Source organism: Manacus candei, unplaced genomic scaffold, assembly GCF_025592945.1.
Source record: "Manacus candei isolate 608988 ecotype Guabito, Panama unplaced genomic scaffold, ASM2559294v1 h1tg000119l, whole genome shotgun sequence".
In the NCBI taxonomy this organism is placed as follows: domain Eukaryota; kingdom Metazoa; phylum Chordata; class Aves; order Passeriformes; family Pipridae; genus Manacus; species Manacus candei.
In genome coordinates, this window is record NW_026138167.1 from 1,054,056 (window position 1) to 1,075,429 (window position 21,374).

Sequence of the window (21,374 nt, forward strand, 5' to 3'; positions counted from 1 at the left end):
TTCATGGTTTAATAATTTTGCCAATATGGCAACTGCTTTGGTAAATGAAATGAGTATTGAAACAATTAACTCTTGAGTTTTTGTCTTAATCAGGAGTTCTTAAGTCCAACAAACCCAAGTCAGATCACTACAGAAGGAATTTCTTCTAAGGATAGAATCAAATGGAGTGCCAAGAAAATCATTCAGAGCTCCTACTGTAAGTAAACAATGTAAACATCTCCATGTTTCATGGTCCTTCTGTGAGACTTCAGATTTGCAAACCTGCAAGATTAGCTTTTAAAAGGCATGAAGTTAGCTCTTTTTTCAGCTTTTTGAGTTCGCTTCTAGGTTTGTCTCATCACCTGTTCTCCTCCCACCTAGAAGTGACTTGACGATTACATAGAGGAAGTTAAAAAAGATATTTTGCATCATTTAATTATGAGCCCTTAACTATCTGAGTAATGTTGATGGAGTCCAGAAAAATGTGTCTTGTCTGCCTTAGGCAGCATAAAATGGGAACATGCTTGATCTCAGAGGGGAAAAAAGGCACATGGAGAGATTGGAACAGGGAACTTGCACTTGACAAATGACCCAAGCATGAGAAAATTAACTGGCAAAATATTAACACTTCATCTTCTGAGAAGCTTGGCATTATCAGAAAAGAAGGATTCACTGTACCTTTTTAAAAACCACCCAACCAAACAAAAAAATCAACCAAACAACAAAGGAAAAAAACCCATTGTCAAAGCCTATTTCCCTTCTGAGCTAATCAGGCTCCAGTTATTTAAATCACTGTTCTTCCCAGAAGTTGTATTCTGGTGCAACAGGGGTGTATCATTAAGTGTCCCTCCAATGGAAGAAGCAAATCACAGTTCTCTATTTCTCCAGTTTCCATCCCTGAATTTCCACTGTTTTTCTTGATGTTACTCTCCTTTTATAATCATGGCAGTTACAAAAGTAAGGCCCCTGTGTGTAACCCCCAGCCCAACCCCTTGGTGAGTCAGAACAACAATGACTTGTGAAGGCTGTCCGATTTCAGGGGAAGGACTACGTGGTTTTTACAAATATAGGGGCTGATCCTGTTCCCACTGAAGTCTATAGGAGTTCAGCTTATGAACTGGAAACTTCTCTCAGTCTTACCTGTATTCAGATTCTGTAGCTGTCCAGCTCCTTTGGCTATTCCTTCCAAGTCTATAGCTCCAGAGGTGGAAATTCTCCTATCCTCTAGTGTATATGCAGACAAGTGAGGGGGTCTGATCCCACCAAATGATGTTTGGTGGGTGTTGACTAATTTGCAGATCTGCTCTTTTGGGGGAGGGTTGGGGTTTTTTCGCTAATATCTTGACTTCCACCTTGGGAGGAGTCAGATGAAATGTATAAATTGTGAGACAGAAGCATGACTTAGTTAGGATGAACAGAATATGTCAGCTGAGGTAGAGCTAGGCACCCACAGAGCAGTCAGCCAGGGAAACTGTTGCTTTCCAGCTAAAAAGCATGACAAGCCTCTCTCTGCTAATAAGACAGGGAGCACAATCAGGCAAGTGGAGTAGGTGCTGTTTACTCAAAATCTCCGTTCCCTAGTACTACATCAAGCTCCTACTCTGAGTCTGTTGATAGATGTCATATACAAAAGTCCATCTCCTTCAGATAGGACAAAGAAATGGAGAATGAACCAAAGGAGCACTGCCCTGTTTTCTGTTGCACCAAACTAAGGGCATTAGATTCAAAGACTTCTGTTCAATTACCTTGACATGTAACCACTGAGGCTTCTAGTCTTGGCATTCCTGTGCCAGTTTTGCAGAAAAGATGCCTCCCTGTCTTCAAGAGAATGGAAAGACTTTGCTCATAGAATATCTCCTAGAATGGCAGAATCATATTTCAGGAATATTAAATCATTCTGCATTTCCATCACGAGTCTTAGGATTTCTAAATTCAAACAATTTAGAATTTAGATCACAAACTACCCTCTAAATAGTGATTTGATGAAACACAGGAACCCTGTGGAAGGCTGTGTTTTTCTTAAAATATGACAGAAGGAATATTTACTTTGAGTACAAAATTGTTTCATTAAAAAAAAAAAGCATGGCTTTGTAGAGATTTTTTCAGAAGTAAGATTCATGAGGAAGCATCAGTGTCTTTAAAGCCCTGTTTAAATCTCAGGTCAACATTATACTTGTATTTTGTTGCAGCAAACATGACACACATCACAAATAATTCCATTCCATTAAGTAAAAACTCTCCTAGACTAACATGAACTTACTTCATATCGAGCTGGAGCTTTTCACTGTACATGCAAACATGTAGGAAAATATAAAATTCAGATTGTAACTTAGCTAGGGAAAATTATGACTTTTTAAGGATTAAGAAAACTAGAGAGAGAGAGAGAGAAACCGCAAGTCTTTGATTTCTACAGTTGACATGTCAAAACAAACCTATAAAAGAAAGTATCAGGACAAAGACTGCTTGGGTAATGTACACCAATAAAGTGAAGTCTGTCCATAAAGAAGTCAACCAACTGTGCCTGCAGCCTGTGACACAAGCACGCTGGATGCTCTAATGTTCAAGACACTCTACAGAACCAAGACTTAGGTGGCGTGTGTTTTCCACTGATCTTCTAAGTGCTCTTGCACAGGAAAACCTTATTTGTAAAGTAAGTGAAAAGATTAATCACTGCTTTTTCATGTCTCTCCCACATACCCTTCTATGGATAAAGCTTAAAAAAAAATCAGTAACTGAAAAAACTAAAATGTGACAAGTACATTACAGTTTGAGATATATGTCAGGTAAATGATTTTTCAGGTACTCTTCTGGCATTGCCTGCATATCCACAGAGTTCATAAAACAACTAAATGATGATTTATGCATGGTAACTTCCTAGGCAGTAATTGTTATGCCAAGAAAAACTTATTTACTGATTGCAGGCACCCATACAATAACAGACGGATTTTTTTATTCATGAACCAATCAATCAGTGTGAAGCACAGATGGTGAATGGCGAAAACAGAAAATACAAGGTTCATTTTTCCTTCATTTCTAAAGAGAATGTCTAAGCTATATTGTTGTCACTGAGAAGTGGGTCTCTGCTGTGAAATGTAGAACAAAATAATGTGAGTTGACCTAGAAACTGTACAGTTTCTGTGGTTACAGAGGTAAAATCACGCTGCACAGGCAACAAAACATAAATTTCTATGGTACATTTGTAACTTGGCTCATGTATTTGTCTTTCGAATCACAGAGAATTCAAGAAATGTCAAGATATTAATTCTGAAAATCAGATCAGCTACAAAAAAAAAGAAAATTACCCTAAACCTGTAGCACTATTTCAGTACTCAAAAGCTGTACTTAAATCTGTGGGAACTACAATGAACTTGTAAAGACTAAACACCACATCAACATTCCCAGCACCAGCTCAGGAACTTCACAACTATTCCATTGTTTTATTTATGAATATTACAGCTCAAGCTTGCTCAAGTTCCACAAGGACTCCATGGCAATCTTTAGGGTGAAGAAAAATCACAGGTTTGCCATGTGCACCTATTTTTGGCTCTTCACTCAATATTCGTATCTGTTTTTTCTTCAGTTCTGTCATAGCCGCTTTAATGTCATCAACCTTATAAAAAAATACAGTTCACACAAATTAACATATGACACTGTATTATGCAGACTTCATGCTTTAGGAATCCCTTACTAAAATGTTATTTCTAAATTCTAATATAATTCTGAAAATAAATTAAATTATAAAACCATTTAAAACATCTAGTCTTAAAAATAAAAATAATACAGAAGTTATTTGAACATTTTACAAAATATTGTTTAAATAGATTGTTATATTTAAGACATTAATAAACTAAAATCACTCATGCACAAAGCCCATTGATTTTTTTTATGTTGTTACTTTATAAGGATTCCATAAATAACCTAAACTCTGCATTACTATTACTAGGAAGATCATATTGCTTTCAAACTATCCGTAACGAAAGAAAAATGCCTCCCTTTCTAATTGATGGCAGAACACTGACTCGTTAGATGCTGGTGAAAAGGCAGAGCAATGGGCAGAACGGAAAAGGAAAGGCCCTTTTAGATTTATATATCCTCCTTCTGAGTAGGTTAAGGTTCATAAAATTTCCTAAGGAAAAAAGCTTGGAAATATCACAAATATACCCAGAATAGGACCTGGTCTTTCTATTGAACTTAGCTATAATAGTAGCCATTAATATTTCAGTACAGTTTCCTACAGAAATACATAATTAACAAAAACATGCCTACGCTGCGTAGTGTGATCTGAAGTCTGATGTCATGAAATTTGAATTTTCTGAAACCTTAAAGGCATTCATTTTTTTAAATTATAGCAAATCCAATAATCAATAATCAATAAAGACCTAGAATTAAAATAACAGCATTGCTATTTTTCAAGACTGGAGTGTCTGGACATAATATGGCGAATAAACTCTCACGATGCCGTTGCAGGGAAGAAGGAAATACCTGGCTTTAATTCAGAGCAACAGGCATCACCTAATTCCTACTCATTTGCAGCAGTTTTGTTCACGTATATTCTACACTCACTTCAGTTCTTCCCACACATAACTACCAGTCTGCTAAAAGCAAAGAGAAAATGGCTGTCTTACTCTACTAAGTGTCCAGCATACTTTTCACTGCAGGTATTCAATTCAATTATGACTGGTCAGGAGTAATTTAATTTCTTCCTAAAGTATTTATCTTGTATGAAACAAGTTCCCTATCAAAACATCTATCTAAATTTTCCTTTGTACAAGATGGAAGAAATTAAGAGTGTTTTGATAAACTTGTTAGGTTTCCTCTTCAGTATGGAAAGGATTTTTTCAATTCAGCTTTTTGCAATAAAACTGTTCACAGAACGATATTTCTACAAAATATTTTTTTAAATTTCAAATGAACAATCAATTGACACTGACATTCTTTAATAGTTTTTATTAAAACCATTTCTGCTTAACTTGTAAGACTACTTACCTTTGAAATGGTAAGATTTTCCATTCTGAGAATGGGAAATTGGAGGAGGGAGGTTAACATCTTTATGACTGACAATGGTAGGGACCAGATTTGTTTTTCAGTCCCACTTAAATACCAGTTTAACGATGGATAGCTTTTTCCTCTGCATAAATTAGTCTGTAATTTTCCATTTATTTTTATCTGGAGACAAACATGACTGACTTAGGACAATCTTTTTCTTAATTTCTTAATTTTTAAACATTATTATTATTTTTGTGTAGAGCTTATATTAATGAGTCACAAGACTTCATTTCAGAAAATCTGATTGCACTAGTTTACCCGATTCATTGAAACTATCTGTTAGATTATGATTCCTGGCTTGCTTGACCTACTGTACAGAGTTATAAATTTTCTTTTTTAACAGAAGATTCTACATTGTCCAACATAATGCCTTTCCAGTTATTTTGTCAAAAGGAAAAAAAAAAAAAGGAAAACTGTAAATGTAGCAAGCTGTGTTTGCAATGCTTATTGTCTCCTGTCTCCTCTGAGGCTGGTTGTGTCGCTTGTCACTGTTTGAAATGGGTGCTAGGTGCTTCTTGAGAGGGCTGCCACACTTGATGTTAAATGCCTCAGTGGCTTCTTCTAAAGTTTCCAGTACAGGTAACACATAAATTACTTTTTTGTCCCATTCTTCTCAATTTTCATAATCAAATCGAGAAGTAAATGACTTCCCTTGACAACCATCTGGTTCATCTGCAACAAGATCATATCTCATACAAAATGGAGATCTACATAGAACAATTTCAGCTGCTAACATGTATTTAAAACTTCTTAAACAGTATTACATATACTTGAAACCCTTGGGAGCTTTGAGCTCTTTTTGCTGAGAAATGCCTACAATTTCTTTCTCTTGTACCTGTAAGTGAGAACCACTGGTCTTACAGAGGGCTGGAGGTTTTTTTCATTCTTACTGCAAATTGCTTCTTTCTTCTACATTCCCATTTCCTAACAATTAGGGTCAATTTAAACAGAATTAATTTTCTTGATCATGGGCAATTAAGCAAACTCAATGCAAGAAAAGTTGCAATGTCTATGTGTATGCAAAATTTCTCAGTTCTCAATGAGAGCACACAACTGCAAACACTGGTCTTTATAGATGTATTGTGAAAACAATTTTTACTCACATCAGTAATCCCATTACTTTTTAATATTACACTTTGCATAATTACAGCTGGAAATAATAGTTTGCAAGACTCAGCTCTGTAAAATATTTAAAACATATAGGTAGGCAGCAGCATAAAATTGGAGGCTTTACTCTGTTTGGTAAACACAACTGACAAGCTCTTTTGACTTCTGTATATAATTATCAACTAAATATCAAACAGGAAGAAACTTTCTAAAATCTAAGTTATGCCTTAGCTTAAACCTACAACTCTTCCCACTGTATGTCCTTCTATGTCAGGAAGTTGACACCTATCCAACCCTGTTCAGAAGTCCTTGGGGGTGTCCACCTTCCATAGTGGCTACTTAACCCTTCCTTCCCCAATTTAGTCTTTATAGCACACAAGAGGAAAAAATGATCATTAGCTCATGACACTGAACTGTGATTTCCAAAACTGAAAAAAAAGGCATGTTTAAGACTTCTTACAAAATAAAAATTCTCACAGTTATGACAGCCTTATATAGTTGTTCTTGACACAGGTCAAACCTGTGAAAAAATAAGCACACTTTAATATATCTCATTATGTAATATATTGTGTTAAAATACCTCAATGCAGATATGATGCATTCCTCCAGTCTTGTTTTTTTGCAGAAAACTTGCAATGGGACTTTTCTCTCCTAAAGGATGTAGAAGTTCCAGCTTGGTATTTCCCAGCTCCACAAAAACAGTGTACACACCATGTTCAGGAAGAGCAACAGTCTTGCTCACCTGGGCTCCCAACACATCTCTGTACAAGGACTGAGCCTTCTCCAGATCAGGCACTGCAATGGCCACATGGTTAAGTTGGCCCAGTTTCCACAAACAGCTTGGAATGTTCTGTGAAAAGGACTTTGATGATGACAGAGTTCTTACTGTGGGAGCTGATGTCTGCAATCTGGTAAGAAGCCCTGAAAAAGAGTGAATAGCACTCAGACAATGCTTTTGAGAAGGTATCAATACCTGCTCCTTCCCCTTTAAGGGCTACAGGACAGCAATGTCATTTAGCTCAGTGAACATTTTTTTCAGAGACTAAGTAAATATGCAGAAGTATAAAAAAAACCAAAACCCCAAACCAGACTAAAATCTAGTGTAAATCCTTACATATGCCTGTTAAAAAGAGGAATACATGACCAAATGTAACAGTCAACTGTATAATGTGCTCAACAGCACATTCTGAATCTTTCAGAGCTTCTTACAAAATAAGAGAAATTAGGATATGGCTATACATCTTCAGTTATAGCAAACCAACAAGAAAACCCAGATGAAACCTCGGATAGAACTGATACTGCAAGATCCAAAAGATAAAAGACTTTAGCTCTCAGCTGTCAGGACTAACTCCAGCAAGGAATTAAATGTCATGTTACATCTGAGGCTTAAGGAATCCTAAAATCTCCTGAGTTTGATTTTTTATCTTTCTTCAGTTATTAAGTCACTTGCCCTTCTTACTTTTCACATGCCATACAGGTCTTATACTTTGTTTTACTGATCTATTTTAAGATGCTTAGAAATGTTTCATTTCTAAGTACTTTGCACAATATCGTGTCCAATGGACCAATAATAATTTAGATTATCTTTAAAGGCCAAAATCATAATAGTTTGCTTAATTTAACTGGTGCCACTAATTTCAGTGTGACTTACTGAAGAAAAAGAATATGATCTGGCTCATCATAAATGAAAAGTTAATTATAAAAGAATACTGGATGACCACATGACACAAAGGTTAGGGCCAACAAGTAGAGAAAAGATGGAGAAGTCATGGAGAAGCACAGTGTCATGAAAAAGGGCTTAGATTCTATCTCCAGAACTCTTCAAAGACTGCTCTGACAAGGCAATGCTGATCTTTGCCCTGTGTCACATTGCTGCGTTGGTTACAAGTAGTTATAGGGTTGCTTGTTTTATTAAAAAAATCACAAAAAAAACCCCCAACATACGAAACAAGGATACTTACAAACAAATTACATTAAAGATTAATCTGTCAGAGTACTAGAATCTGGAGAGGGTGGGGAGGAATTGTGATCGTATCCGTTTTTTCCAGCACCAGAATTCGAATAAGATGAAAGGATATATTCACAAAAGCCACACTTCAATTCCATGCCAGTTTGCTTTAGGCCAAGTCAGAGTCCCCAATGCCTCCAGGCCAAGCCAGAGGCACTGCAGCATTTTGGAAGTCTTTGAGGCATTCTTAGCTTTAAATTCACAAATGTGCTACTTTGCTAAGAGATTGTGCCAAGCCTGCCCTGAAATTCTGGATGCCCTGCAATAACCGAGGACAGCCTGCCCTGACTCCTGGTACTCTGGGAGGGCAGTAGTAGCTGTAATAAATCAGTTTATCTTCACTGTATGAAACTTAGAACTACCATTCCATGGGAATTCAAGACTCTACAGCCATCAGTTAATTTTTCTTCCCAAAGACAACTGATGTAATCCTTTAAGCCTTTCTGAGCATTGTGCTGTGAAGGAAGAAGAAATGTTTGTGTGCATTTGACACTTAGAATTACAACATGCAAAGTACATGTTACCAAGCACTTAGTATCACTAAAGTAAGTCTATTCAGAATCAACATCCTACATTAAAGTATTTCCAGAAACTTGTCCAGTTCTGCAGGTCACTGCCCTGGACTATTTCTTGCCAGACTTTCACAAAGTCCATCCTGTCATCTCCTTCGTCACAGCCAGGAGTTCTGGACAATTCTTCTTCACTTGTTACCTTTAGGCTCTCATACTGGTATAGTACAGCAACTACTTTTCAACTTTTTATAATGTGTTCAAAAAATCCCCTAGCAACCTCTACACAGAAAAATTCTTGGGTTTGAGATGTCTATGCTGAAACTATTTTGTAGATAGACTTTCCATCTAAATGCATCTGGATGAGGGGTGATCAAAGCAGTTCCCTGAGGAAGCAATACTGTGCAATGCCTATAATGTACAAGATAAGAAACATACAGTGTCTAGGTGACATGATTAGAAACATGGATAATTAACTAGAGTTTGACCAGATCAACAGAGTAAATAATGTGTTAAAAAAAAGCAAAAAAAAACCCCAACAGTCTTTTGTATCCACCTAAGCTTCTACTGAAGCAGCTCAGTTTCCTACAGTAACTTTTAAAGACCTGATTCAATTCTTGCTGAAGAGAAATTCTTCCACTTGGAGAAGGGCAGTATTCTCCAAATGAGAAAAATCCTTTGAAACAGAAGGATCCCTTACTATACCATTTGTTATGTTTCCCAGAGCCTTTTATTGTTTTATTCTTTCTTCCAAATATGAACAGACCAGGGTTTTTTCCAAGCAATCTTTACTAATAGGAAATACTAAGATTTTTCCCATTCTTTTTTACATCTCCCATCTGTAATTCTTGCTGCACTTCACTCAGGGCATATGACTACATGGTTATTATAGTTTAATTTGTATTTTTTCTATTTTCAAGTAAATTGACAGAGACAGATTGTTACTCAGCTATTACTGAAGCAATAGCAAAAATAGCAACAGAAAATGTTCTTTCTGTTGGGTTCTGCCCAAGAAATATTTGATTTTTGTGGTGTTTCCTGGAAAGACAATAAATTGAAAAAGTGAAGTATATTCCTAGGATTCTTGTAAAGTCAAAAATACTTAAATACCCACTCATATAGACATTTATTCCATGAAGTCTTATGAATTTACCCTAGCTCTAGTCATATGCGGATAGAGCATTAATTTTAAACCCATAATTGAATTGACTGAGACTAAACAAAAAGCATTCACATTTTTCTTGCATTATCTAGATTAGTAACTATATAGATTACTTAAAATTCTAATCTTCTTCTAATCCAATAATCAGAAAATGACCCTGCAGTGAAAAAAACCTTTTCAGCAAACTTCAGATTGAAAACCCATTACTTCCATGTCTCAGGAAAAAACCACTTATATTTTTATATATATCAAAGAACTAGTCCTATTAACTGTTGTGGCTAATTTCTTCAATCAGAAAAGCATTTCTCCACTGACTTACAGAATTATTCAAGTAATTATTAAGTTTCTCCAGTGTTAAAAAACATTACTTTCTGTGAGTCTTGTGAAGCCAGCAGACATGACTGAAGCATCCATCCAAGTATCTGTCCTGCCTGAAAAGCCTTCATATGCCGACCCAAATCACATGTGAAGTTGCTTCTCCTGGTATACACAGCATTTGCCCCTACTGTTTTTGGTTTTTTAATAGCTCATTTCTCAAACACTGACAAACAAATCTGATTTTGACTTGCTATTTTGTCCTTTAGAGAAGATCCAGCTGACCCTGCTCTTATAGATGAATGCTGGCTTCCTAGCCTCAGTGATACTGCAGAATATATGGAACCTTTTCCAGCTTCATTTAAAGAACATTTTTAAATTGGTCTATTTGGGTTTTATTCTGTTCATGGTTGACTGATCTACTAGTATTATGCACATCAGAGTTAAAATGTAGTTATACCAGGTGAGGCTTACATTCTGTGACAGAGCAGATGATGAACATGAAGTAACAAGTCCCATAAACTGAGATCTCCATCCCTCAAATGTTGATTCATAGGCTTGGTGCTCCTAACATGGGGCACTGTTCACTGACTTACATGGCTAAGGAATCAAACACAAACCAAAGCCAACTGAATTGAGTCAGGTTCTCTGCGGGGAGGTTTTACAACAGTGGGTTGCAGTGAGAACCCCATCACTGGGCACTGCTCTATTGTCAACCATTTCAGGTGGAGAAGAGCTCCCAAGCATGGAGAGGATGCTCTCACCACAAGGAGCCAAGCACGCAGGGGCTGTGTGTTGTTAGCCCTCTGGACCACATGGAGCAAGGGCACAGTCTGGCCATCCTTAAATCCCAGCAATTTCAAGGCAGCGGGAGCATCTTGGGAACTCAGTCAGCCAACTAAGGTTAGGTCATCCATAGTGCTGCTCTGCTGGGAGCTGGAGGGGGCTTTTGGGAATCAGAGGGGCTCCACAGGTCACAAAGACTGAGCTCTGGTTTCTTCCATCGAAGTGCAGTTACACAAAGGTGTTTTCTTTACCAATATCCTACTGATCGATCACTGACAGCGCCGATTCTCTCATTCACTTTTCTCTTGCCGTCTGTGGCTACCAAGTAAAATAGTGTGGTTTAGGTATGGTGAGTTTAACCTACCCTCACTTATTAGTAAGAGAGAAAACAGTCTAGGTTATCATAACGAACAGGAAATGAAGTTGAATTTCACCTCCAAAAAAGCCAAGCTCCGACTTAAAAAAGCTAAGCTCCTCCTCGCGCCTCAAGTTTGGAGTTTGCTGCACAAATTCACTCTAAGCCAGCTAATGCCAGTTGTTAATATGCCCGTGAATTGGATCGGGAGACCTTGTTTCTATTGAAAAAGCAGTGGTTTCGTCTGGCCTGGGAGGTGCTCACGGAGATCGCCCTGCCGGCCCCGGGCACGGCGCTCCCCCCGGCCCCGGTACCGCCCGCCCCGTTCCTGGCCCCGCCCGCCCTGGTCCCGGTCCCGGCCCGGTCCCGCCTGGCCCGTTACCGGCCGCCCCGCGCCGCAGCACCGCCGCCATGTCCGGACCGCCCCGCCCCGCGGGTGCGGACGCGGCGCCGGGGGCGGATCACGACGAGGGGCCGCGCCCGCAGCTCGGCGCCCATTGGGCCCGCGCCGTGCGGGGGGGGGGCGCCGTGCGGGGGTGCGCCGTGCTCGCCGCTGGGCGCTGCGCGGAGCTGGGGGAGCGCTGCCAAGGGGGCCAAACATAGCCAGAGACATCTGCTGAGAGAGCGCTTCTGACCAAATCACACGGGGTCACAGGATCGATGAGGCTGGAAAAGACTTCTGAGACCGTGGAGTCCAACCTGTGACTGAACACCACCTTGTCAGCCAGACCATGGCACTCAGTGCCACGTCCATTCTTTCCTTAAACACCTCCAGGGAAGATGACTCCACCACCTCCCCGGGCAGCCCATTCCAATGTCTGATCACCCTTCCTGAGAAAAAATTCTACCTAATGTCCAACCTAAACCTCCCCTGGCACAGCTTAAGACTGTCGTCTTGTTCTGTCCCATGTTCCCTGGGAGCAGAGCCCGACCCCCACCTGGCTCCACTCTCCTGTCAGGGAGTTGATGAGAGCAATAAAGTTCCCCCGAGCCTCCTTTTCTCCAGGCTGAGCTCCCCAGCTCCTTCAGCCGCTCCTCATCAGAGTTGTGCCCCAGACCCTTCACCAGCTGCATTGCCCTTCTCTGGACATGCTCCAGCACCTGGATGTCCTTCCTGAATTGAAGGGCCCAAAACTGACCCCAGGATGGGGTGTGGCCTCACCAGTGCTGAGTACAGGGCAAGAATCATTTCTAGTCCTGCTGGCCACGCTATTCCTGGTACGGGCCAGGATACCATAAAGCCCCGTGCCAAAGAGATACAGCACAGTGAGCAGGCTGGCTGCTGATGCTGCATTCCTGTTGTGTCAGGTACAGCACACTGCAGGCTGCTGAGATACATCCCAAATATACAAACAGCTTGTGCCATTTCAAACCTGGTAATATGTGAATAATTTAAAGTGCAGATCAAAGTCAGCAGTCAAAATGGATATTTAAAAGTCCCAATATCTGACACTTTCAAATTCCACCCCAGGCTGTAAAGTGTTGGGTGTGTTTCTGATGTGCGGAGCAGTGCAGGCACAGGTCACACTGCTGGCTGGGCCCTGCTCCACACGATGGTTTGTTGAGGGTGCAAAGGGACAGTGAGAGGACACACAGAAGTGCCATTGCAGGGCATTGTCTTCTCTGCACTGAACAGACTTCATCTGTTGGTAAGAAGGAAACACGAAAGCAGCAGAGGCAATACCAGTGCTGGAGTTAGAAGGTTGGTCACAGTTGCTGAAGGTGCTCAAGGGCTGCGGGTGGCTGCAACCCCAAGGGTAAGGGAGTGTAGGGCTTAAATTGACTTTATAAAATAAACTTTAAGGAAGCTGTGTGATGTAACAAAGCACTTGAAGAGCAGTTGACAGTGCTGTGCTGATGGTGTAGGGGTGTGAGTGCATTCGTTGTAAGCATGAGCCAGGTAACATCAGGGTTTTGCTCACAGAATGAGCTGGAAACATGTGCATCCAAAATAGCCGTTGTATCTGGGTCAGAGACTCCAAACTGTGAAGTAGGATGGCTGTATTTGCTATATTTAGAACAGGTTTTCCAGTGCCGATGAACATCTCAGTCTATGGGAACCTTGCGCCCTTCACGGGGGAAACCGACCGCCCTCGCACCCGCAACCCCCGCGGGCGGCCCGAGCGCCGCCGAGAGCCGGCCCGGGGGGCGGGACCGCCGCGGCCGGGGGCGGGGCGGGGCGGAGCTCCGCGGCCGGAACTGCTGTGCGCGGAACTGCTGTGCGCGGAACTGCTGTGCGCGGAACTGCTGTGCGCGGAACCTCGGCGGCGGCCGCGGGAGGTGTCCGGTCCGCCCGGCGGTGGCGCGGAGGGTGGGGCCGGCCCGCACGTGTCGGCGGAGCGATGGCGGCGGGGCCCGTCCCGGGTATCCCGGGCATCCAGGGCATCCAGACGGGCCTTAGGGTAACGGGAGCGGCCGCCGCGCGCCCCGAGCGCTTCCTCAGGTACGCGGCGGGGGGAAGCATTGGTAGCGCTAGAGAAAAACCCGGTGTAAAGGCCGAGGAGGGAGGCAGTCACCGCTGAGGATGAGGCTGTGGAGGAAGGCAGTCATCGCTTCAAAACCAAGGGTCTGGGTCTCGGGTGTTTGAGGTGTTTAGTGCTGTACTGTTTACTCCTGGAGCGCTTAAATGTGATCGACATATTGTAAGATGCAGCTAGAGAAGGGTGGAGTGTTCTGTGCAGCTGCTGCTTCATACACAAAGTGTAATGAAGCTGAAAGGATTAGGAATTATGTCTTTATTTCTAGGAGTGTGTAGTGGCAGTACTCCAGGAGATGTGTAGAAGGTTAAGCCACCCCAGTAGTTGTTGAGAGCTGCTGTTCTGTAGCACCAGAATGCCTAAGCAGATGTGACCATGCGATAACTTCATGGAAGGCGTAAAACGAATCAGAGCTAGTAAAATCTGCAAAGTAAAAAACTAATACGAACTTGTGCTTTTAATTCTCTTTTTTCCCCTGCTCTTAGTGTGCAAGAGGGACTGGCTGCCAACTTCAGAGCATTGACAAAGACTCTCTATGATTTGAATAAAGGAAACCACATCGTGCCTGGGGGTCCTCTAAAGGAGCTGGTGATCGAAAACTTTGATGAGGAACAGATTTGGCAACAACTGGAGCTCCGGAACAGTGCAGTTCTCGATTTCTTCAGGAAATCCATTGCCAGGGATGCCAAGGATGACAATCTTTGTCTTCTCTCGGACCAGGAAGAGGATGGCTCTGATGCAAAGCCCAGCAGTGAGGAGGAATTGGAAGACAACGTAATGGAAGCAGAAGCTGAACAGAAGGATGTTTATACAAAAGATATAACTAAAGCTAAAGAAAAGCAAAGTAAACTCAGAGAAAGCATAATGCAGAAATACAGTGATGAGGATTCTGATATTGACTTTGATATTGAAGCACTGGAGCAACAAGCTAAAATGGCCAAGGAAACCACATTGAAAAAAGTGGGAAGAAAATCTGTAGTGGATGACAAGTTTTTCAAGCTGGCTGAGATGGAAGCTTTTTTAGAACAGGCAGAGAAGCAAGATGATGAGGAGGAAAATGATATTAATTATTTTGAAGACATTATCTCAGATGATGAGGAAGAAGAGTCAGAAGACACTAAAGTCAAAGTAAGAATATTAGTAAAATAATTTTCTGATATCTCTTTTCTTTTAAATCAAGATCTGATATCTGTTAGGGTGACTATAAACTGTTGAACTCCGAGTAGAAACTACCTAGTTAAGTTTGCTGAGGTGACTAATAGACTCCTTCTGAAGGTTTACTTTAACAATGTATTTAACATGGATATCTGGTAAGAAAATGGCCTAGTGTGGAAGAATATAGCATTCTGTTATTCCAGTCGCTCCTTAGATGGGTCTTGGGTCTTTTGCTTAAGTAAAGGAAGAGATAGTATGTGACAAGGAATAAACCACCTTGCAGAATTTGGGACTCAACAATGAAAAGGTTTGTCACTCAGCATTGGCAGCTGGCGGGTACAGATCACAAAGGAGACTGATGCAGAGCAAAAGGCTTTTTCCAGGGACACAGCTTTGTAACTCTGACGTGGCTTAAGCTGATGAGTAATTGTTTGAAAAATAAATCTTTTGTTATTTAATATTACCAGAGATATTCTTACTAGAAGTAAGAAATGTACCCAGGGAATTTGTGTGCTTTCCAACACGTATTTGGCAAAATCTAGCACTCCTTGACTTCCATATATTCAAGTGGTAGGGTATTTTAAATACTTGTAAAAGAAATAAGTTTTACTAAGATGCCCCACCGCAGGTCAGTGCTTCACTAAACTGAATTACTGTTCCACCAGTAGTGCCATTCCCCAGGCACTAAAGGCTTCAGAAGAGAGGATACCCTTTGATATCTGTCAGTCTTAACAGCTGCCATTTGTTGTTTGGTTTTTTCCTTTTCTCTCTCACCTTTTTAGCCAACTAAAAGTTCTAGAGATATGACATACAAAGATTTCTTTGATCCAGTTGATGGTGATGATGGTGACTTAGTAGGTAATGACGTTGAAGATGGTCAGGAAGAGGAAGCAGACAGTGCTATTGAAGAGCAAAATGAAGAAAGCATGTCTGAGTAAGTATTTGCATTATTTGCACTTGAAAATGTCCTCGTAATTTTACACTGAGGTGAAGCAGAAAAACCAGTGGGAATGCCAGGCTCACTTTCATGGTTTGCTATTCTCAGTTAACTGTTGTATGTGCATGGTTTGCATTATCACTTTGTTTCAGATTGGTTTGTTTACCTTTTTTTTTGGAGTATTGTCTCTTGATATTTATTTGCATAAAGCATTTAAGAGCTGTAACTTCATTTTTTGGAAATGATTTTCATTATCTAGAAGTTTCCCTAGTGTCCCCTAGCTTTAGGAGGGATCTTTGAAACGTGTTGTATTTCTGAACTGTGAGTTGTAACAGGTGAACGTCTAAGGGCTGAAATATCTTCATGTAAAAAATTATGGAGGCTTTTCAACCTTTATTTGATCTTAAATTTTATTGTTACAGGTTTGAGGATATGGATGAAATGGTGGAGAATATGAGAAGTAAAGAAGCATCTAAAAAAGTTACTTTTAGTTTGCCAGATGACAGTGACACAGAAGATGTGACTGAAATGCAATTAGAGAAGGGCATTGAGCCCAGTGAAACAAAGTCATCTTTTGAGAAGAGGCAGGAGAAGGTAACTGTGTGTCAGTTTTCATTGGGGTTTTTTATTTTTATTTTCATTTTGCTAATACTTCAAAACAATGGCAAATATTTTTCTTACTGGTTGTGTAATTTGTTCTGGCAAGTATGGAGAGGGTATTTACAATGTAAGAAAAAAAATAGGGCTTATCTACATCTTATATATATGCAATCATATGTTCCCTCTTTTTTATATGAGGAGGGGTTAGAAGGACCTGAAATAAGTATTAATTTCTTGCCTTGAATTTATTAGTGAGCTCTGTTTTAAACTTCTTAGGAAATTGTGTTTTTCAGATGAGCAAGAAAATAAAAACTTTAGAAGAAGAGTTGTTAGAGGAGAAACCTTGGCAGCTTAAAGGAGAAGTGACTGGACAAAAACGACCTGAGAACAGCCTTCTTGAGGAAACAGTGCTCTTTGACCATGCAGTCCGAATGGGTGAGTAGTGGGAGAGGGCTTTCCTGGAAGCATGTTGGGTACTACATTGAGTGTTCTTCCCTTTGACCTTGCTGAAAACACCTGAGACTCAAGAGGAGCGTAACAAAACACCAAGTTAAACTTCTTCATGGGATTTTGAGGTGGTGCATTTTCACGGGGGAAACTACAGGAAACTATAGTATTTTTTTGTTAATTTTTAATTAAACTGAAAGTTCATTAATTCAGTGACAGATTTAGTAATTTACAAGCCTTACATAATATGACTTCTACTTATGTTTACTTACTTCACCTTCAATTATTACATTTATGTAAAGGTTTTACTTTCTTTTTCTGTTGCTTTTTCTTTATAGAACAAAAGGTATTTCTTGCTGGAGTAACAGTAATATTAAAATTCTTCTCTTTCTCCTTTCAGCACCTGTGATTACAGAAGAAACTACTTTTCAGCTTGAAGATGTCATTAAACAGAGAATATTGGATGAGGTCAATATTACCTGACTTGTTCCTTCCTGTTTAGTTCATAGATTTCATTCACAGGGCACGTTCCAAGGATGAAGCCCTTCCAGGTGTAGAATTATCTGAATTTCTGCAACTGGCTGTTTTATTCTTCTGCCTTGATCAGTGTGTCTTTAGATTTCTAGGAAGCCCTATTTTTACATCACTGTTATATGCCAGATTTTGGTGTGCTTCAAAAAATGAGTGTTTGCAGATAAAACTGTAAGGAGTTTATTAGGAATATAATGCCAGTCTGTAAGTTTTGACTGTTGCCATCTGTAGTGCTCTGAGCATTCTGAATACTGATCAAAACTCAGTTGTTTACTTCATTTTTCTTAAAAGCCACTGATAAAAAAATTTTATTGTTTACTTTATTTTTCTTAAAAGCCACTGATAAAAAAATTTTATTGTTTACTTTATTTTTCTTAAAAGCCACTGATAAAAAATTTGTATCTCACAGCTTGTTGAGACTTAGTTGAATTAAAAAAAAATTGGCACATATGGGGGAGAGTTTTTAAGTACTTAAGAAAATTACACATTTGTTACAGGTTGTGCCAGAATTCACTAAAAACAAGGACACAAGCTGGAGTTATAACTTTTATTACTTTTTTTGTTTTTCAAATGGAAATGTGAAACTTTCTGGGAAGCCACATGCATGAACTAGTTAGCGTGCCAGATAAGTAATTGAAAAATGTTCCAAATAAGCTGTACCACCTGATATTTGACCATAGTTGCATTTGGTCATTACTTTGTCACTTCCTCAGGCGTGGGATGATGTGGTACCAAAAGAAAAACCAAAAGAGGAGGCTTTTGAATACAAGAAACGTATCACTTTGGATCATGAAAAGAGTAAGCTGAGTCTTGCTGAAATCTATGAGCAAGAATACGTGAAACTTCACCAGGTAACAGAAACAGTGCCTTTCCTTCAGGTTCACACCACATAATCTTGAATGTTCGTTTATACACTGCTAACTCTGCTTACAGAGTTTTCATCTTTCTCTTGGTGTTCATCAGTGAAATGGCTCCTAGTTGTACATTGTGCTGTTATCAGTCTTGCTAAAGTAAAATACCTTTAGGAATGGTGTTGCAGTAACATTGCATTATTAATGCAGCAAAAGACTGAAGAGGAAGAAAATCCTGAACACAAAGAAATTCAGGAAATGATGGACTCGCTCTTCCTGAAGCTGGATGCACTCTGTAACTTCCACTTCACACCCAAACCAGTAAGTACGTAAGTTTCATAAAGTTGGGTATCCCCCCGTTTTTTAAACAGGATAAATATATTTTATCTTCAAAATATATTTCAGAAATGGAAAGTAAAGTAAACATTGATGTTTACTGAGCTCATTCTTACTTCACATTAAATGCACTGTGATTGCCTCTAAACAAACCCAAACACTGGGTACCTTCAGTTAGTGTGAGCTGCTGTGCTCAGGCTTGAATGTGTCTCCTTATTTCCAGCCGGTACCAGAAGTTAAAATAGTTTCCAACCTTCCAGCCATAAGTATGGAAGAAGTGGCCCCTGTTGCTGTCAGTGATGCTGCTCTCTTAGCACCAGAGGAGATCAAGGTAAGGATCAAACTGCATAAGGATGGAGAGAGGATCTGTGTTGTTTACAGAAGGATGTTTACTGCCAGATCAGTGGGAATTCTGCCCCTTCCCACCCTGGTGGGTGGTTCTTCATCTTGTGGACCTTCTTGCCTAGCATTTTAGTGTTGGTTGTTGTTGGGGGGTTTTTGGGGGTGGTTTTTTTTTTTTTGCTAACTGAAAGGTGGGGAAAGAGTTCCTTTTATTTGGTGCTGTAATATTGTGCTATGGTTTTGATCTTGACTATTATGTGATGCTAACTGTTTTCCCAACATATGTATGGGTATTTGGAAGGTGAAAGCTAAATGACAGTAGAGAAGAGCAATTAGCATGTCCTCGATCAGTTGTACAAATCTCATTTCCCAGCTTTTCCCAGTTTTTGGCCTTTGCATTAATCCAGCCTTGCCTTGAGCTGGCACTCACTTGAAATAATGAGACAGATTATAGACCTAGGGATCTTTGTTCACTCTAGGAAAAGAACAAAGCTGGAGATGTAAAAACAGATGCAGAAAAGACTCCCACGGACAAAAAACGAGAACTAAGAAGGAAAAAGCTCCGCAAACGTATGAGGCGAAGGGAGAGGGAGAAACGCCAGAAGCTTCTTGAAAAGATGAAACCAGAGCAAAGCACAAAACTCAGCAAAAAAGCTGCTGCAGCAAAATTAAAACAGCTCACAAAAGAAGGCAAAGCATCTCTGCTCAAGGTAAGACAGTCTAAGTTGGAGCTTCCCAGCTACAGAATATTAAGATCCCAAGGATAGACAGTTTTAGCTAGAGAGAAAAAAGGTTACTATATCCTAAAGAATTACAAAGTATAAGGTTTGTTCCCCTCTCATCCCTCTTGCCACAAGTCTTTCTTCATCCCCTCAAAAAATCTTGCACAAGGATAGAATCTGTGCTTACCCCCTTAACCTTGTGACCTTATGTGTGAGCAAATATAAAGGGTAAGTGTAGCTGCTGCAAAGAAAGAGGGAGGAAGGCACAGAAAGGGCAGATGCATATTCCTTTATTATTTATGTTTATTTTTTATTCCCCCTTCCCCTTTCTTTCCCTTGTGTTCTTTTGAACTACAGTTTTCTAGTTGTAGCTGTCTTATGCAAAGTAGGGTTGAATGCCTTTTAGTCCTGATTTTGTTAATTATCCTGACAGCACGATGTCAGTATTGAGGCCTGAAAATATACAGCTCTCGTAGCACTTTGCAGTGACCCCCTTGTTAATAATGCATATTTATGTAGATGGTACTGCTGTAATTATGATACATCATTCCTAAGTGGTTCTTTAGAACCTTTAGAAGCTTACTCAGAGTATGGAATATATTTGAATTTGTAAGCAGCTTAATATTTAGATATGCAAAACTATGAAAAAGCTCTATGATACAATTACTTTATGTGAAAGTATGTTCTCAAAGCAGAAACAATTTTGTGTGAGGTACTCCTTTTTGTGGTGTTCCTGCAAATAAAACATGCTCCTTATTTCCTGCATTTGAACCATTCCACTTGATTAAGTGGGACTACTTGAATGCACAATTGAGATTGAGGTTTCTGTGTTCTTTCTAAGATTTGAGTAACTGAAGCTGTGGTGTAGTAGAATGTTCCTGGTTAACTTTGTCCTTTTTGTGGAGCCCTCCCTATAATCTCATCAGAGTGATTTTGTTTTGCATGCTGTAAAACAGTAGACTTGTGCACCACCTATGATGCCTTATAAATTAAATGTTAAAAATCTCTGAAATTTGCAAGTATTAGAAACTAACAGGAAAAACAACTTGGTTACTTCTAAATGTGCTTACCTTTTCAGAAGGCAAGCAGAACACAAAATACAGATATCCAGTTGTAGTTCATGACATGCAAGGATTTGTTCTTGATGCCTGCTCTTACCTGTCATCCTAATTGCTGTTTAGAAAGGGAATGTAATCTTTAGATAGCAGGAGTGGAATAAAAATGCGGGGGAAAATAACCTTTGAAAATGAGTTACCTGATTTCTTTTAAGTCGAATACCATTATATGTGAGTAACTAGTAAGTAATACATTGGCACTGTTTGTACATTTCTTGGTTATAACAGATCTTTTGTCCACTGACAGGATGAAGGTAAAGACAAGGCCTTGAAATCATCCCAGGCCTTCTTTTCTCAACTACAAGATCAAGTAAAAATGCAAATCAAAGATGCAAGCAAATTAAAGAAGAAACAGAAGAAGGAGAAAACACTCTCTGTTCATAAATTGAAGTTGTAATTTACCTTTTTATATATGCTGCATCTTGTATATATTAAAATGTTTCTTCATCAATGCTGAATTTGACTAGGTTTTATTCTGTGCTGATCTTTAAAATATTCTGTGAACTTTTCAGGTGATGTAAAGATGCTTTCCTGCAGGTTTTACTTTAATTTTCTACTATAGAACTCTGCTTCTTGCCAGGAGCAGATATATAA

General features: G+C 39.7%; 2 protein-coding genes across 3 annotated transcripts; one reads left to right on the forward strand and one right to left on the reverse strand.

Moving 5' to 3' along the window:
* Nucleotides 1-2,907: 2,907 nt before the first annotated feature.
* MCEE (methylmalonyl-CoA epimerase) lies at nt 2,908-12,355 on the reverse strand. Of its 2 annotated transcripts, none has more exons than XM_051770547.1 (3): nt 12,206-12,355; nt 6,713-7,053; nt 2,908-3,589 (listed from the first exon to the last, which is right to left on the reverse strand). In XM_051770547.1, exons 1-3 carry the CDS (start codon nt 12,339-12,341, stop codon nt 3,437-3,439), a joined length of 630 nt encoding a protein of 209 aa, XP_051626507.1. In that variant the 5' UTR covers nt 12,342-12,355; the 3' UTR covers nt 2,908-3,436. The 2 variants fall into 2 exon arrangements, with proteins under 2 accessions (XP_051626507.1, XP_051626509.1); XM_051770549.1 differs by lacking the exon at nt 12,206-12,355 and adding an exon at nt 11,650-11,751.
* Nucleotides 12,356-13,507: 1,152 nt separating this feature from the next.
* MPHOSPH10 (M-phase phosphoprotein 10) lies at nt 13,508-21,238 on the forward strand. Its single transcript, XM_051770512.1, has 11 exons — nt 13,508-13,710; nt 14,230-14,872; nt 15,682-15,833; nt 16,259-16,430; nt 16,730-16,871; nt 17,284-17,351; nt 18,128-18,265; nt 18,476-18,586; nt 18,825-18,932; nt 19,423-19,653; nt 21,028-21,238. The coding sequence occupies exons 1-11, from the start codon at nt 13,610-13,612 to the stop codon at nt 21,175-21,177; spliced, it is 2,016 nt and encodes a 671-aa protein (XP_051626472.1). The 5' UTR covers nt 13,508-13,609; the 3' UTR covers nt 21,178-21,238.
* The last annotated feature ends 136 nt before the right edge of the window (nt 21,239-21,374 follow it).